The sequence below is a fragment of the Sturnira hondurensis genome, unplaced genomic scaffold (genome assembly GCF_014824575.4).
Source record: "Sturnira hondurensis isolate 20B ecotype Veracruz unplaced genomic scaffold, ASM1482457v3 Scaffold0009719, whole genome shotgun sequence".
In the NCBI taxonomy this organism is placed as follows: domain Eukaryota; kingdom Metazoa; phylum Chordata; class Mammalia; order Chiroptera; family Phyllostomidae; genus Sturnira; species Sturnira hondurensis.
This window is the reverse complement of record NW_028082350.1, coordinates 14592913-14606754: the sequence shown is the minus strand read 5'-3', so window position 1 is coordinate 14606754 and position 13842 is coordinate 14592913. Positions and strand designations below refer to the sequence as shown.

The 13842-nt window shown below is 50.9% G+C and overlaps 1 protein-coding gene across 3 annotated transcripts in view; it reads right to left on the bottom strand.

Moving 5' to 3' along the window:
* The window catches only part of LRCH1 (leucine rich repeats and calponin homology domain containing 1), a 155737-nt gene that overhangs the window by 51753 nt on the left and 90142 nt on the right, over window positions 1-13842 (bottom strand). For all 3 annotated transcript variants that reach the window (XM_037057625.1, XM_037057624.1, XM_037057626.1), the window contains exons 3-4: window positions 12701-12827; window positions 1814-1919 (exon numbers count right to left, since the gene is read on the bottom strand). In XM_037057625.1, coding sequence (XP_036913520.1) covers window positions 1814-1919; window positions 12701-12827 — 233 coding nt within the window. The remainder of the gene's footprint in view (window positions 1-1813; window positions 1920-12700; window positions 12828-13842) is intronic.

Below are 13842 nucleotides of genomic sequence, written 5' to 3'. Positions count from 1 at the left end.
TTACGTTTTCCTTTTGAAAAGTATGCAATGACTTGTGATGATTTCTCAGGGATTAACTTGAGGGCTTACATTTACATGAACGTTTTCTCCCATGCTATGAAAGATTAGATGCTTATAAACGTGGGAGGACTTTTCCCTTTGTACTTGCGCAAACACAGTTGCAAACATTCAAACACGGGACCCCACAATGACAAAAGGAAAAATCTGTATTTTTAGGCCACATCATCTCAAGTATTAAAGTCATCAGCCTATACACAGAGACCGTTTCTAATTCTACTTCTTTGAAACACCAGTCAGCACGCAAAAGCGAAGACGGCAGGCACCAAAACCTTCCATCTGTACGGCACGTTTCATTTCGAGACGTCCTTTTCCTTGCGTCGGCACCGTTCTCCTGCCTCGGGTCATGAAGCATTTCAAGCCAAAGATCGAGATGCAGGGGCAGAATAATAAAAACCGAGCGGCTCTCAAAAAAGCAGCATCAGCAAATGCCAACCATCACCAACTATAGGGTAGGGTCAAGGTTGACGACAGTTGTTCGTATGGAAAATAACAATAATTAATCAATAATAATACAAGAGCAAGCTCTGTTTCGCAGGCTCGTGGTGGTAAACCTCCTTTGGCCCCCAGCCCGTCTGTGGCTGTGCTCTGAGGTGTCATTCACCATGTGTTTGAAACTGGCAAGCCTGGCGTCTTCCGATGAAAACTGGGGACATCGACCGGAACGCCCTCTGAAAACCAGCGGGTGTTTTGGAGAATGCATTCAGCTCCCTCCTGACGCATTCCTGATGGTGATCCAAGTAAGAATCCCAGAGCATGAAATTCAGATCCACGACCACCTCCAAGGCTGACTGTCAAAGTTCTTAATGGTCCAAAATTTCTGAATAAACCTATCTTTTGTCTTGGATGCTGACACAGCGCGTCAGAAGGATGCCTGCAGAGGCCCACAGTGGCAGGGCCTGAGCCTGCTCCAGACCAGGGCCGTGTGGGGGGCTACAAGGGAGTCACGGGAACTTCCAGTGACGTTAGTCCAGTGTCACTCTAGCAGGGGCAGTGCCTTCCCCTGAAGAATAGAGTTTAGACATGGGAGGGGGGGTTCCAGCCAGTTCCCCCTCAACCAGAAATCCTGACCATCAGACCTGCAGGACCAAGCACGTGAACTACGCTGCTGGGGTGAACATCACAGATCCATACCCAGGACAACACACACTGCCCCCTGTCATGACCTGAGTGGTGTGCCCCCCAGATTCCTACGCTGAAGCTCTGACCCCCAATACTTCAGATTGCGACGGTATTTGAAGACAGGCCTTCAAAGGGAAGAATTAAGTTAAAAACGAGGTCATTAGGGTGGACCCCAATCCAATAGGACTGGTGTCGTTCTAAGAAGAGATGAGGACACAGACAGAAAGTAGAGGACATGAAGACACGGGAGAAGACAGCTGTCTACAAGCCAAGGAGGGAGGCGTCGGAAGAAATCGGACTGGGCGGCACCTTAATCTCAGACTTCCAGCCTTCAGAAGTGTGAGGAAGGAAATTTCTGTTGTGTGAGCTGCCCAGTCCATGGTTCTCTGTCATGGGAGCCCCAGCAGACTAATACACACATACACATACAGCCTCATATAAGGGAATGGTTGACTGCTGTGCCCGCTGGCTAACAGCACGGCTTGAACAGGACACACCTATTGTCTGCATGTGACCATCAAATTCCAATGGGCAGTAACAGGCAGTAATAGGCATAGACAAACAGCAAAGCAAACAAAAAATAGCCAGGGCCTCCCGTTTTATCCACCCCCCCCACACACCCCACCTTATTTACCTTGTGGTAACACCTCCAGGTAATTTCTCCTGACGTTGAGCTCCCGCAGCGACTTCAGCTGCCCGATCTGCGGCGGCAGGGCGGTGATCTCATTGCAGCTGACATCCTGCCCCGGGAGCAGAGAGAGAGACTGAGAAATGCCATTTCTGCGCAATCGGGCCCCACGAGCGACATCACCGCAAGGGATTCAAACACGATGAGGACAACAGCACAGACAGACTTCCCTAAGGGTCCCCAAGGTTCCTAGCCAAGGAAGGCTGAGCACAGAGACCCAAAGGAAAGGTCGGCCACCCCCAAACCCTTCTCAGAGGAGAGGAAAAAGGAAAAGAAGGAGGCCGTGGCCTCTCGGCCGCGTTCACAGGCTTTGGTCTCGTTTTGTTCTCCCCTGAAACTCGAGAGGCAGCGTGACCACCCTGATGTCTTTGGATCACAAGGAGCCTCAGAAAAGTTCAGTCATTCGTCCGAGGCTTGCAAGTGCCGGATTAGCACGTGGAGCCAATCAGCAACCCACGGTTGGCCACTCTCCCATAGGACCTCAAACCAGAAGAGAACATGCCCTGCCCCTTACTAAACACTCACATCTTACAGCAGAAAACGCCACACACCCAGGCATTGTTTGGATGTACCATTCATGTGAGATCAAGGTCAACCTTGGACCTGAACACCTTTCCCTACATTTTACAAGCACGTCTGTGGGGTGTGCGGATTGTGTCTTCCTTGCTTTGATGTTCTATTAATTGTTGATTGGGACCACCCCTTGACAGACGCACAACGGAGGCACGACATTTTAAACCTCACACACCCTGTTGTTACCCCTCATCCCACTCTTCCTCATGGTTCTGGCAGCTCCACCCTGCTTTCCACCCCTCACCACAGCAACTCCACTGGTCTAGGGCAGCATTCAGTCTCCGGACTGGTTTCCACGCTTCCCTCTATTCCCTTGACTCATCCTGCCCAGAATAAAAAGTCACACAGTGGCCCTGGCTGGTGTGGCTCAGTGGATTGAGCACCAGCCTATGAGCCAAAGGGTCACAGGTTCGAATCCTAGTCAGGGCACATGCCTGAGCTGCAGGCCAGGTAGGTCCCCAGTGGGGGGGGTGTGAGAGGTAACCACACAATGATATTTCTCTCCCTCTCTTTCTCCCTCCCTTCCCCTCTCTCAATAAATAAGTATCTTTTAAGTCACACAGTGTCCATTTCACTGTGTCATTCACCAGCTTCAACATCTGCGACAGCTCCTCACCTACAGCACAAGACCCCGCACTCCGCACAAGGCCCAGCTCTACCATTTGCGCCTGTGCATTTCTCCCATGCCACCCCTCTGAACGCTGCCCCTCGTTTCCTACACCCGAACGGCGGCGTGGCTGCTGGCGGTTCCCCGCGGGCACCAAGCTGTTTCACAGAACTTGTTCCCAAAGCCTGTTCAGGCTCTTGCCCTGTCTGGTGCGTCTTCCCAAGTACTGTCTTCTTGTCCCACGTGTTCATCTTTCAGGACTTAATTCAAGCCCCCCCTCCTGGAAACCTCGCTTGAGGCTTCCGCCCCCTCTCGCTCTCCAATGCAGTCACCAGGAGAATGGACCTCTCTTCCATGGGGTGCAACAGGGTCTGCCACTGTACTCATCTGCTCAAACGTTTCTCTTCTCCTCAACATCTGTGAGCTCCTGGGCGGAAGAGACTGGCTTATTCACACCAGGCTCCAGGTGCCGAGCAGAATGCCAGGTGTAAGGTAAGGCATCAGTAAACTTTGGATAAAATTTCTCAGCCCATTGCCACTGCCATCCCACCATGCTGCTGTTTATTCTGTCTCAGCGGTGGGACCACCAGATGCTCCAACGCACATGCCAAATCTCTTGCACTTACTTGGTATCGCAGAACCACAGATATATTTGGACCACAAATGATCCCAATGGGATCCAGTCCTTAAATATCCCACATCACTGCTGAACCTGCAAAAACCCGCTCTTTCACTCCTCCTCCCCCTCGAAGAAGGCAGCAAAGCCTCGTTTCAGAAATCGGTTAGCTCCGGGGAAGAGATCGATTAGCATCCCATTGCTCCAGATGAGACACGGGAACCACTGACCAATCCCTGGAAACGGCGGCCTCCGCGTAGGGCAAACCTACACACAGCACAGCAGACTGCTGCCCTCCAGCCCCATCCCACCTGCACGTCCTCGGGGGGCCTGCTACTCTGTCAAGGTCATGAGGACACAAAATGAGTATCACTTGGTGAAGAGGAATAATATCGCTCCTGCCAAAGGGAATGGAGCTGTAGCCTGGGAAGGCTGAAGGCTCGCTGTGGAGTCAGCCTGCCACGGTGCTCTGCACTCCGCTGTCAAGCTGGGTGTGGGGGGAGGGGAGGGGAGGGGAGGGGAGGGGAGGGAGGGAGTGGGGAGGGGAGGGGAGGGGGTAGGAGCACTAAGGGTTCACTGGCATGGCCCCCAAGCTGGCTCTTGCGGCATTGTTCCTGGCCCAGAAAAGTCACAAAAATGTTTATGAAAAACATCCCTAGTGTTTAAAACACACACACACACACACACACCGACAAGCACAGTTGCAGCGACATAAGCATAGGTGGGGCTGACTCCAGAATTAGCGGTCCCGAGATTTGCTCAGTCACTCTGGCCCCTCAGTGAGCCAGGAAAGCGTCTGTCTTTCGGAATGTACTTGCAGACACGAGACATGCAGGGCGAACACACACCTCTCTTCCCGATTCCTAGGGCCTTTGACCGGTCACAGAAGTCAACGGAATCCTCCACTGAAAGCTTTGTCTCTCTTTGCTTCAATCAAGCTGCAAACATTACTTCTGCTTTAAAAGTGCCCTCATACGAATGGCGCACAGGCAAGCCCCAGAAATAAAGGAAATCCAGTCATTCTATGGGCCTCACAAAGCCATGCTGTCGATGTGGGGGGGGCTGGGGGAGAATTGGTGGGAATTATGTGCCATCTCTAGAAAGAATTTATGCAGTTGACAACGAAGATGAATTTCTGTAAGTCTGTGAGTGACAGCATGAGAAAGACCCATTTGTAGTTCAGGGGACTCACAGATTTGCAACATGAAACTGACAACTTAAAGACATTTTAAGGACATTATTTTTAAAAACAACCTTCTCTTTAAAAAAAGAGAGGGAAGAGAAGAGAACGAAGATGACAGATATTTAGGCAGCACATTTGTAGCATGGAACCTGAACCTTTCATGCCACTTGTGTGTGTGTTCTCTCATCGTCTTGCCCTTTGTTCAGTACCCTCTGACTGGCCAGAATTTAGGGCACCCTGTTTCTCTAAGCATAAGGTAATTTCTCCAACATCTATTTCCTAGCATCATAGATTGGTCGAAGAAGATCAACTGCCCTCAGCTATATTTAAATACTTAGCAGCAGGGAAAACAGTCACCAATTTACTTTTTCTTTTTTATGGGACGTCACATAACACCAACAGGAAGTTTTTCCTTCTGGCTTAACAGGACAAGACTTCTGAAGACACTCGAACCCAGAGTCCGAGTGTCTGTTTGCATTTTGAAGGGCAGGTGGTGAAAGGTCAAATCATGTTAACAATTCCCTGCGCAGCTGCGGTTACTTCCCGTCCTGCCGAAATCATGGGAAAACACTCCCAGGCGCATCGGGCATGCGGGTGAGACCAAGACTGGTCACTGTTACACTGTCCACATTGTAGGAAACCGAGCAAAACTCTATTTCCTGGATGTCGTTGAACCTGCCGAATTTAAGAGGTTCCGAATTTGGTCACAAAATAAAACTCGTTCGTTATTACGTCGTCATTAGCTGGGGAGTGAGGAGGAGGAAAGAGAGGCCAATCAGAGATGCCCAAGAAAAATAGTGTTGATTTTTCAGTGGCTTAGAATTGTCAAATGTATTCCTTCTGAATTATCTATTAGCCCTAAATGATGTATTAGAGAAAGGAAATTATTCCAGGCTTCGGTGAAATCAGATTATCACATATTTGGTGGTGTTCCAGTATTACAAATAGACCAAAAAAATGAACCATCTTACGTGTCATAAATATTTACTAATTCTATTCTTCTACACACAGAAATAAATCTACTTACTATACAGTAACATAAATAGTCAACCCTAAAGTTTGGATGGGCCAGACAGTTCAAGTCTGTCATACGGATAACAAACAAAACAGAGGTTTCGCTATGACAAACTTATTTTCCACTGTTTTAAATACCATGCTTCTACGTAACCACATTTCATCTGAGCCCCTTGGCAGCAAAAGAAGTCTCTAGAAGCATGAAATGCGCGGTGAAGATCAACACACTTTTGCTACCTACGTGCTAGTTACCTTTAGAACGTGCAAATGGCAAGGGTTTAAAGCATCGGGGTCGATCCTGAGATTACCGATAGGTGGCGCTCCCCTTCCGAGCATTACACCATCGAACAGACCAGAAGGGCCGCTGAAGGGTGGCCCTGCTGAAACCAGCACCAGGACTGCGTCACCGAGGGGATCTCCGCTGGTCGTTGGGGAGGCTCCTGGTGAGAGTGGCCCCGAGGTGGGGGAGGAAGTGCAGCCCCTGGTGCTCGAAGGGGCTCCCTCGGTCAGACTCTCAGGTTTTAAAAAACTTTGGTGTGGTAAAACCACCGCTTCGGACATCTTTTTGTAATGAATCTAGCTCTTTTTTTTTTTTAACTGAAGGAAACACAAATGTTCCAACAGGAAATGTAAGCGATTACCATTGGCCTCCCGTTGGGTGGTCACACCCCTTTTCGGGAAAAGTCTTTTGCATGAATCAATAACTTTAGGTAAATGTCTTAACCGCTCTGTGGCCATATATGAAGAAGAGGAGAGATTAAACATCCTGATTTCCCTACAAGATCAGGAGAAACCATTTGCCACATCAGAAACAATGAGGAGACTTTGTTTGAAAGGTGGACACTTGGCTGACTTAGCAGTGACGTCCATTTTGGTTTCTCAGCGATCAAGAAACCTCAATGCCTATCCTCAGAACTATTTTTGTTTTTAAAACAGGATGTTCATTTAAACTCCAAGATTTTAACAAGCAAAATAGAGACACTCATAGAGGGACAGCAGGAGGACAGCTAAGGGAGGGGGAGGTTAGGGGTGGAGGGACGGAGCAAAAAGGAAAGAGGCCTCATGGACAGGACAACAGTGTGGGGATTGCAGGAGGAGGTGCGCGTAAGGGGGTAAACGGTAGTGGGAAAATGGAATAAACTCCAAGACTTTCACAAGCAGCTGCTAGTATGACAGATTTAAGACGTCTCAAGACCTACTAAATGTCTCTTTCCAGAATGAAACTCTACTTCACAGCCTTCCACACGCCCACGAAGGCACGTCCCACCCCACGGCCCTTCGTAAGAAGGGTGAAAATGGGAGCCACAGAAGGAGCGTCGAACAAGCCACGGGTTTCCACGTGTCCCAGAGGACAGGAGCCGCCCGCAGAGTGTGCGAATGGGTGCGTAATCATGGCCGGTCCGTGAACTGACGTCTCCACTACCTGCCCCAGAGATCGAATTGCTACCCATAAAAATGAGGAAGCAGGGATTTCTGCCAGAAGCTGCTCAGTGAGTCCCTGTCTATAACCAGTCCTTGAAGGCCAACTCTCCACACAGCCAAACATTGCACAAAAAGAGAGAGTGCATCTTGCCAGGGCCCCGAAATGCACCTTCCACTCAGCTGCTACTTGAGCCAGGCCCTGCGCGCTCTCTGGCCGTGAGGGCAGGTTCCGAGTCAGTGATGCTCAGGTCTCATGCATGACGTGAGACGGTTTTCACGTGAGACAGGTGAGCAACGTGGAGGAAGAGACAGTGCATCCAGTCATGCAGTGCAGTGGAAAGGGCGTGGGTGTTCCACACCTCGGCTCCACCACTCCGGGGCTGCACAGCCTTGGGTGCGCAGTATTTCCCAAACTCAGACTTGTCTGTACAATGTAGACGCAATGCCCACCCCGCTGGGAGATTGTCAAGTTTGTATGAGATAAGTCATCCCATACCCAGCAGAGCACCAGGCGCAGACCAGGCACTCTGGAAGCGCCCAGGCCTTCTCTCTTCCCACCGCAGGACACACACACACACACACACACAGGCGCCCAAAGCAATGAATGGGTGTGCGCGGCTCCATACTGTAAGAACAAAGGTACGGAAGCAAGTCGAAGAGCCCATTAGATCGTCCCCACCAGCAACGCCTCCTGAGGGCCAGCTGCACTGAGCTGAGATCGTGCAAGCTCTCCAGGCCTCTTGTGCGGACTCGCGAAAAGGACGTCTCAGACATGCCTCTGAATGGCTTCTTCAGGGAAGCAGGGACCACCGCTTTCCAATATTCCCTCACAGGGGAGTCCAACCCGCAGGCCACATGCAGCCCAGGATGGCTGTGAATGCGGCCCAAAGCCGTTAATTTACTTAAAACATTATGAGATCTGTTTTTGTTAGTGTTTGCGCATTTAATGTGTGGCCCAAGGCAACTCATCTTCTTCCATTGTGGCCCCAGAGATGCCAAAAGGTCGGACAACCCTGCTACAATTTCAAATGGCGGACGCACCAATCTCTGAATAGCAATGCTTTTTGTTTTAAGATTCTCAGATAATTGTGACACACTGAAGAAGCTAAGATAACCCTGGCAAAGTGGCTCAGTTGGTTGGAGCATCGTCCTGTAGACCAAGAAGTCACAGGTTCGATTCCTAGTCAGGGCACATGCCCGGGTTGCTGGTTCAATGCCTGCACCCAGGGCATGTTCAAGAAGACAGCCCATCAGCGTTTCTTACTCCCTCCTCTCCCCCACCCCGCCTTCTCTCTAAAGGCAGTGAAAAAAATGTCATCAGGTGAGAATAAAAAAAAAAAGAAGGTAAGATATTTCTTTCCAACTCCAATTTACTCTCAAAAAACTAGAAAGGACAACTTCCTTCTTGTAGACGGCTATAGTGTTTTTGTGTCTGTATTTGTTTTCTAAGCAAACAATGACTCTGGAAGGCTTCACTTATACTTGGAAGAAAACAGAGTTTACAACACAATTTAGGATACTCTGAGTCTAATGTGAAAAATTTAAGAATATTTCTTCCAAAATAGTAAAACAATGCTGAGCCCATAAGCTGAGAGATTTTTATCAGCACTTCGGTGGTGTACGGTACCCTGAATGCTTGGGGAGCGCCCATGTGTTTTAAGACGTTGGTCACTACGTAGTACAAAACAGAAGCTGCCCACGTAATTCTATACTTGCTCTAGGCTCTCCCAAGAATTTTTTTCCCATTGATAGCTAAAAAATCATCGGATGTGGCTAACTACAGTAACTACAGGGAGATTAAAGATAAATAAGAACAGATGGAAACTGGTCTTTTTTTAGTCTGTGACCTTAAGCAAGGCCAGTTACCCTTTGTGGTAAAATAATGGCCACGGGCTGGATTTACACCGATGTCACAAATCAGTGCTTTTCACAAAGGTCAGGCTTGTTGACACACAGGGGCAACAAAGTAGAAAGAATACAGGCTGTCCCGTCCAGTCGGATGGTCACCACTGACCACACGGGGCCACTGTGCTGGACAAGGGTGACCCATCCAATCTGTGAAGTACTGTAAGTATAAATACACACTGGGCTTCTAAGACTTAAAGCAAAAAAAAAGGAAAAAAAGAAAGAGAGAAAAGAATACACAATAGCTCATTCATTTTACATTGCATACATGTTGACATGATACCGTGGCTACCTTGGGTTTAAATACAGCATTAAAATTAATTTTCTTTTGAAGTGTAGCTACCAGCACATTTAAGATGGCATTTCCCCTTGCACTGCCCTCCTGCTGCACAGCACTCGGTGAGGGGTTCTCCACACCTGTGCCAGGTTAGCCGCGCCAGCGTGAGGTTCTATGAGTTGTTCACTGTCTCCCGCCTCGGTCTCCTCATTTGGTAAGATGTCAAGACCTTGGATGAGATGCCCTTTAAAACCTCTCTGTCCCTGGCTGGTGTGGCTCAGTGGACTGAGTGCCAGCCTGAGAACCAAAGGGTCGCCTGTTCAATTCCCAGTCAGGGCACATGCCTGGGTTGTGGGTCAGGTTCCCAGCCAGAAGAGGGTGAGGGAGAGGCAACCACACATTGAGGTTTCTCTCCCTCTCTTTCTCCTTCCCTTCCCCTCTCTCTAAAACTAAATAAAATCTTTTTAAAAAATGAATAAATAAATAAAATGTCTGCCTCCAACAGTCTGGGACTCAAGGGTTCAAGAGCTCCTGCTGATGGAGAAAAGACACAAGGACGGGTCCAAAGACTGGCTCACAGATGCAAGTCCCTGCTATACTGGCCTTGGCTAGAGCTCCAGCCAAGGCGCCCGAGGCAAGCTCAGGGCGTCCCTTACAGCCACCCAGCAGTTCCTGTGCCCCAGGCCAGAGACAGCGCTGTCCTCCTTCCCCGAGAGCCTGGCTGCGGACGAGGGTCTTGGAGCAAAGCCCTCTCTGACAAGGGTGACCCAGGGCGTGGCACCTGTGCCGCCTAGGAACAGGTGAGCGGGTCTGTGGTCTGGTGACACAGCTGACGAAGGGCACGCCATCACTGTACACCCAGGGTGCAGTGGGCCAGAAACACGCTCCAGAAGGAGCCGAGAAGGAGAAAAAAAAATGGCTTGTAATTCATATTTTGTTTATCAGACTCCTAAAGGAAGCATTTTATAAAAACGCACAGAACTGTCAGTTTCATCCAAAGCATTATTCTGCATTTGTTTGCTGGAGCCAATTAAAGGGGCACCTTCCCCATTCACACACGTGTCAGCAGCGCCCAGCAGACATTTCGGGGTGTCTATCTTGTGCCAGGCCCAGGGACTTAAAATTGCAAGTAAGACTCAGGCCCTGTCCGTATGCAGTTCGAGGGGTGGGGGGAGTTGTTGGGGAGAACACCAAGGGAGACGGCCAGGGTGACTGTGAACATGTGGGTGCTTGCCTTGGGAGTACCTCACTTGGGCTTGGAGAATCTGGGGAGGCTTCCTGGAGGAAGTGAGACCTGACTTAGCTAAGAACTGACTGAGAGAAGAGGAGGAAAGCAAAACAGCCTGTGTAAAATGACAGATGTGCTCGGGGGCTGGACGTGAACATGAGCAAGGTGCATGCCCAGGAGGCCGGAGTGTAGAGGGCGAAGGGACCAGGGGCCAGAGGTGGACACGGGAGCCAGCCCACGGGGGCCATAAAGGCCAGATCCTATGGCGGTGGCGGGCGCACTCTCCCTTGTCTCAGGAGTAAACTGCTTCCTGCTGCCCAAGCACACCCTGCGGTCCTGCACAGTCTCCTCTCCCCAAGAGCCATCCCTTCTCGCTTGAAGGCCTTCCGGGCTCTGCCTTCTCCTTTTCTGCCCAAGAAATCCCTCATGGACCAACAGAAGGGGCCTCTCACAGGGCGCTTCCCTCACCGCCTCTCCCCAAGCCAGGACTGAAGTGATCATTCCCGCCCCTGCGAATGTGCTTCTTGTAATACAGACTTTTCTAGGGAAGGGCCCAAATGAATAAGCATGCTCTTTCAGACCTGCCCCAGCCTCGGTGGCAGCTGAGCAGCCAGGTTGGGGCAGCGTGACCCCGTGCCTTAGGTGACTGAATCAGGAGAGGACATCGGACTCAGACCTGGCCTCTCTTGCTTAGAAACCGGGGCTGAGACCTGCTAGCAGGCCCTTGCTAAGTGCTTGAGGTGGGAGGGAGTCTAAACCTGGAGTGTGCATTCGAGGCCGCCTCCCCAATGCGCGCAGAAGCAGGGCAAGCTCAGTTCTCGACAACTTACCAGTGACTCATTCTCGTCATCACATGACCCCTGGTCCAACATCCTGCTACTCAGGGATGGGAGGCCCCTGCATCCCTACAACCCAACCAGTCTCCTGGTGTGAGCCAGCCCAGATGGGCTTCCAACACCGCCCGCACCCCAGTCCTAAAAAGGCGCTCTGTTTATAGTGCTCACGCCCGATACAGCAGTCAGCGGTCTCTAAACTCGAGTAACAGTCAACCCACATGGGACATCGGTGCTGTCCCCCCTCAGCCACGTCTCACTGCAGACACAACAAAGTGGCCACAGCCCTCAGTCTGGGCCTCCCGGCCACCACCACACTGGTCCAGGTGGCCACAAAGAAATGAGCTGGAGAAGGCACACAAGAGGAAAGTTATTGGCCATCTGTGTTCTGGACAGGCGCCCACTTGGAAGAAGGTCCTTTTCAAGGTCGGAACCACAGTGGTCAGCTCTGTGCTGCACATGAGCTCAGCACGAAGTAATGCAGCCTGGAGGACGCACCGTGACCGCTAGACCCGAGGGCTCGTTCTCGCCTCTACACCTGCCCAGCTTAGCCCCATGGGAATCTAGAAAGGAGTCACTCTTTCCCCTCCTAAGAAACCAGGTAAGGAGCTGAGTCAGGACAGAAGGAGCTGCAATCCCGGTGGGTGTCTGACTCTCGGGCACACGCACACAACCTGTCTCTCCGCCTGCCTGTAACGTGTCCTTCTTTTCCATCCCCGGGGATGCGTTCATGTGGAGCAGGGTGGCCCAGTCCTCACAGAATCAGGGCACCCTGTTCTCTCCGCCTCATGACCTAACCACACACGTTCACAAAGTGGGCCTGCTCACTTGTTCGTACATCATTTTCCCAGTTGGTCCGTAGTTCATGACCAACTTATTTCCACGGTGGAAAGAAAGAAGGACCTAATGAGCGTATGGCGACCTGTAAACTCAGGAGCCGCGCATCCTGTACACCTAAGGACAGGTAAACTCCGGGAAACCTGGAACTTTTGGGAACCGCGTCTGCCCCAGCACCGCCAGCAGCGGTCCTCCCTGCTCTTCACATTTCATCCCCACGGGCTCCTCCTCCTCCAACCAGAGCAAACAGTCTTTCTGGCAGCCTCGATAGACGATGATTAGCAAACAGGCAAAAAAAAAAAAAACAAGAGAGAGCATCTTAAAGTTCAGTAACATACCAACTCCATCAACTGTCTGAGCTGACCGATCTCCTCCGGCAGCGAACCCAGTTTGTTGTTACTGGCGATCAGGACTCTGAGAGGCAGGGCGCACAGGCAGGCGGGCAGGGTGGACAGCTGGTTCCGGCTGCAGAGACAACACAACGGGGACACGCGTGAGCAGGGCGGGCCGCTGTGAGCGAGCGGGGATGCGGGGTGAGCGGCCAAGACATTTCACAAAAGTAAGAGCCCAGAGGAGTTTCTGGATACGTAAATAACGCAGACCTCATGTGCATAAGGAAAGAAAACACAGGTCACAAAAAGAGAGGCACCATTCTGAGATATCAACCCCCCCTCCCCCAACACAAGGAACCCTGCCTGGCCGTCAGGGGACAGGTGGGGGTGTGCCCTGCACTGCCAAGAGCAACAGGACACTGGGGCCAAGTGGTACCTTCCCGACAATGTGAACAGGAAAGTCTGCGAGGACCAAAGCCTCCAGCACAGGAGGGCATCGGCCCGTCTGTTTTAGCCGTGATGGAGACAGCATTTTCCTGCAGCTCACAGAACCACTGGCCAATTCCCAGCCTTCTGACTCCCTGGGGTTAAAGTCTGTTTCCATATGTGTTAGAGAGCTAATTTTTTTAAAAAAAGAAAAGAAAAAAGGAATCGTCACTGCCGAGTATTCCAAGATGGGCAGATACTGAAGAAGTGAAACCTAGGAGTCGCCCATTCTTACAAGGCAGCCCCTTAGCCCTGCCCCTCCCTCCCCACCCCCACCATGAAGGGCCCCTTCCTGCTCTCAAGCGAGGACACAGATGGGTTTCAGCTTCCTTTTCCCTCCCGGCCACTCTGCTGAGGAAGCCAACAGCCAGGCGGCAAAACTCCCAAAGCTCCGAGCGTCATGGCGCTGCACCTACTTAGACGGCAAAGGTCGTGGTGCCGCGCACGTGTGTGTGTGTGTGTGTGTGTGGTGCACGTGATATCTGTGGGTGCGAGGGGGTGACACAGATGGGCTGCCAGCACCACCAAATGTGACCAGTGGCCATTTGGGGGGCGGTAGGTACAATGAGAGGTTTCTATCATTAGGAGGTAAATAGTACAATAAAAAGATAAACTGCATAGGAGACTGGTTACATGGTTGCTTGTATGTGTGAGAATGCACT